The sequence below is a fragment of the Salvelinus fontinalis genome, unplaced genomic scaffold (assembly GCF_029448725.1).
Source record: "Salvelinus fontinalis isolate EN_2023a unplaced genomic scaffold, ASM2944872v1 scaffold_0008, whole genome shotgun sequence".
Taxonomy (NCBI): Eukaryota; Metazoa; Chordata; class Actinopteri; order Salmoniformes; family Salmonidae; genus Salvelinus; species Salvelinus fontinalis.
Genome location: NW_026600217.1, coordinates 476,488 through 478,987, shown reverse-complemented (window position 1 = coordinate 478,987; position 2,500 = coordinate 476,488). Strand labels below are relative to the sequence as shown.

General features: G+C 47.2%; 1 protein-coding gene across 1 annotated transcript in view; it reads right to left on the bottom strand.

Moving 5' to 3' along the window:
- LOC129842031 (prominin-1-A-like) overlaps positions 1-2,500 on the bottom strand; it is a 102,610-nt gene that overhangs the window by 9,579 nt on the left and 90,531 nt on the right. The window contains exons 19-21 of the mRNA XM_055910406.1: positions 2,072-2,143; positions 1,223-1,315; positions 935-952 (exon numbers count right to left, since the gene is read on the bottom strand). Of these exons, the coding sequence (XP_055766381.1) occupies positions 935-952; positions 1,223-1,315; positions 2,072-2,143 (183 nt within the window). The remainder of the gene's footprint in view (positions 1-934; positions 953-1,222; positions 1,316-2,071; positions 2,144-2,500) is intronic.

Genomic DNA, 2,500 nt, shown 5'->3' with positions numbered 1-2,500 from the left:
TGTGCACGGGGGCATTGTCATGCTGAAACAGGAAAGGGCCTTCCCCAAACTGTTGCCACAAAGTTGGAAGCACAGAATAGTCTAGAATGTCATTCAGGGTGTTAGGTCTGTACTAGGCAGCGCTAGTCTCTTGTTCTAGCACAGAATCATCTAGAATGTCATTGTATGCTGTAGAGTTAAGATTTCCCTTCACTGGAACTAAGGGGCCCGAACCATGAAAAACAGCCCCAGACCATTATTCCTCCTCCACCAAACTTTACAGTCGGCACTATGCAAAAAGTAGCGTTCATCGGACTGCCAGATGGTAAAGCGTGATTCCTCACTCCAGAGAACGTGTTTCCACTGCTCCAGAGTTCAGTGGCGGTGAACTTTACACCACTCCAGCCGACGCTTGGCATTGCACATGGTGATCTTAGGCTTGTGTGCGGCTGCTCGGCCACGGAAACCCATTTCATGAAGCTCCCGATGAAGCTCAGTACTCTGTTGTTCCATTCTGTGTGGCCTACCACTTTGCGGCTTAGCCGTTGTTGCTCCTAGACGTTTCCATTTAATAACATTTTGCAAATGTTTGTCTATGGAGATTGCACGGCTGTGTGGTCGATTTTATACACCTGTCAGCAACGGGTGTGGCTGAAATAGCCGAATCCACTCATTTGAAGGGGTGTCCACATACTGTCCACATACAGTACTTATTGACTCAAGACATTTCAGCTTTTCATTTTTAATTAATTTGTACAAATTTAAAATCCGTTACTATTTGGAGAAAAAAAAACATTATTCAATTTTGACATTCTGGGGTGTTGTGTGACGGCCATTGACACAACCTGTCATCCATTTTAAATTCAGACTGTAACACAACAACAAAGTCAAGGGGTGGGCTACTTTCTGACGGCCCTGTGTAGAAATATATACACAAACTACACACCAAGCTTACCCGCGCTCTGACAAATTTCTGGGCCACCATTTATATGTGAATAGTAGAGAGAAAGAAAGACAAGAAGAGAAGAGATACAGAGGGGGGGGGGGGGGGGGGGGGGGAGAGAGAGAGAGAGAGAGAGAGAGAGAGAGAGACAGACAGACAGACAGACAGACAGACAGACAGACAGACAGACAGACAGACAGACAGACAGACCAGCAGGAAAGTTGAAGGAGAACAGAAATCAGTAAAGCTGTCTCTTACTAGGGAGCAGATCGATGTTTATGTGAGTGTGTGTGTGTTTACCATGGCCTGCTCCATAGGGACGACCTGTTCTCTGTGGATCTGTCTGATGCTGCTGGCATGACCCTTCAACGCATTTTCTAGAGCTCCCCGCGGCTACACACAAACACACAGCACGTAGCATTAGCATTTAGCCTCACCATATCCACACACAGCACGTAGCATTAGCATTTAGCCTCACCATATCCACACACAGCACGTAGCATTAGCATTTAGCCTCACCATATCCACACACAGGACGTAGCATTAGCATTTAGCCTCACCATATCCACACACAGGACGTAGCATTAGCATTTAGCCTCACCATATCCACACACAGGACGTAGCATTAGCATTTAGCCTCACCATATTCACACACAGGACGTAGCATTAGCATTTAGCCTCACCATATCCATATTCACACACAGGACGTAGCATTAGCATTTAGCCTCACCATATCCACACACAGCACGTAGCATTAGCATTTAGCCTCACCATATCCACACACAGCACGTAGCATTAGCATTTAGCCTCACCATATCCATATTCACACACAGGACGTAGCACTAGCATTTAGCCTCATCATATCAATATTCATTTGGGGTCTATATCATGTTAAAGGGTCTATATCATGTTAAAGGGTCTATATCATGGGTCTATATCATGTTAAAGGGTCTATATCATGTTAAAGGGTCTATATCACTCGTTAGGGTCTAGGGGTTAGGGTCTAGGGGTTAGGGTCTAGGGGGTAGGGTCTAGGGGGTAGGGTCTAGGGATTAGGGTCTAGGGGGTAGGGTCTAGGGGTTAGGGTATAGGGGGTAGCGTCTAGGGGTTAGGGTCTAGGGGGTAGGGTCTAGGGGTTAAGGGACTCACCAGAAGGTCAGCCTGGGCCTCCAGCTCGTTGGAAAACGACAGCAGATCCACTAGAGTTACACCTTTATTCACCTACACACACATAAAGAGTCAGGGGTTAGGGGTTAGTGGTCAGGGGTTAGGGGTCAAGGTTAAGTGGTTACAGGTCAGGGGTCATTTGTTAGGGATCAGGGTTCAGTGGTTACAGGTCAGGGGTCATTTGTTAGGGATCAGGGTTCAGGGGTTACAGTTCAGGGGTCATGGGTTAGCGGTCAGGGTTCAGGGGTTACAGTTCAGGGGTCAGGGGTTAAGGGTCATGGTTCAGTGGCTAGAGGTCAGGGTTATACCTCTGCTAGGTAAGCAGCATAGTTAATCTCTCCTATCCCAGCGGTAGAGAAGGTCAGCAGGTTACAGGTCAGGGGTTATACCTCTGCTAGGTAAGCAGCATAG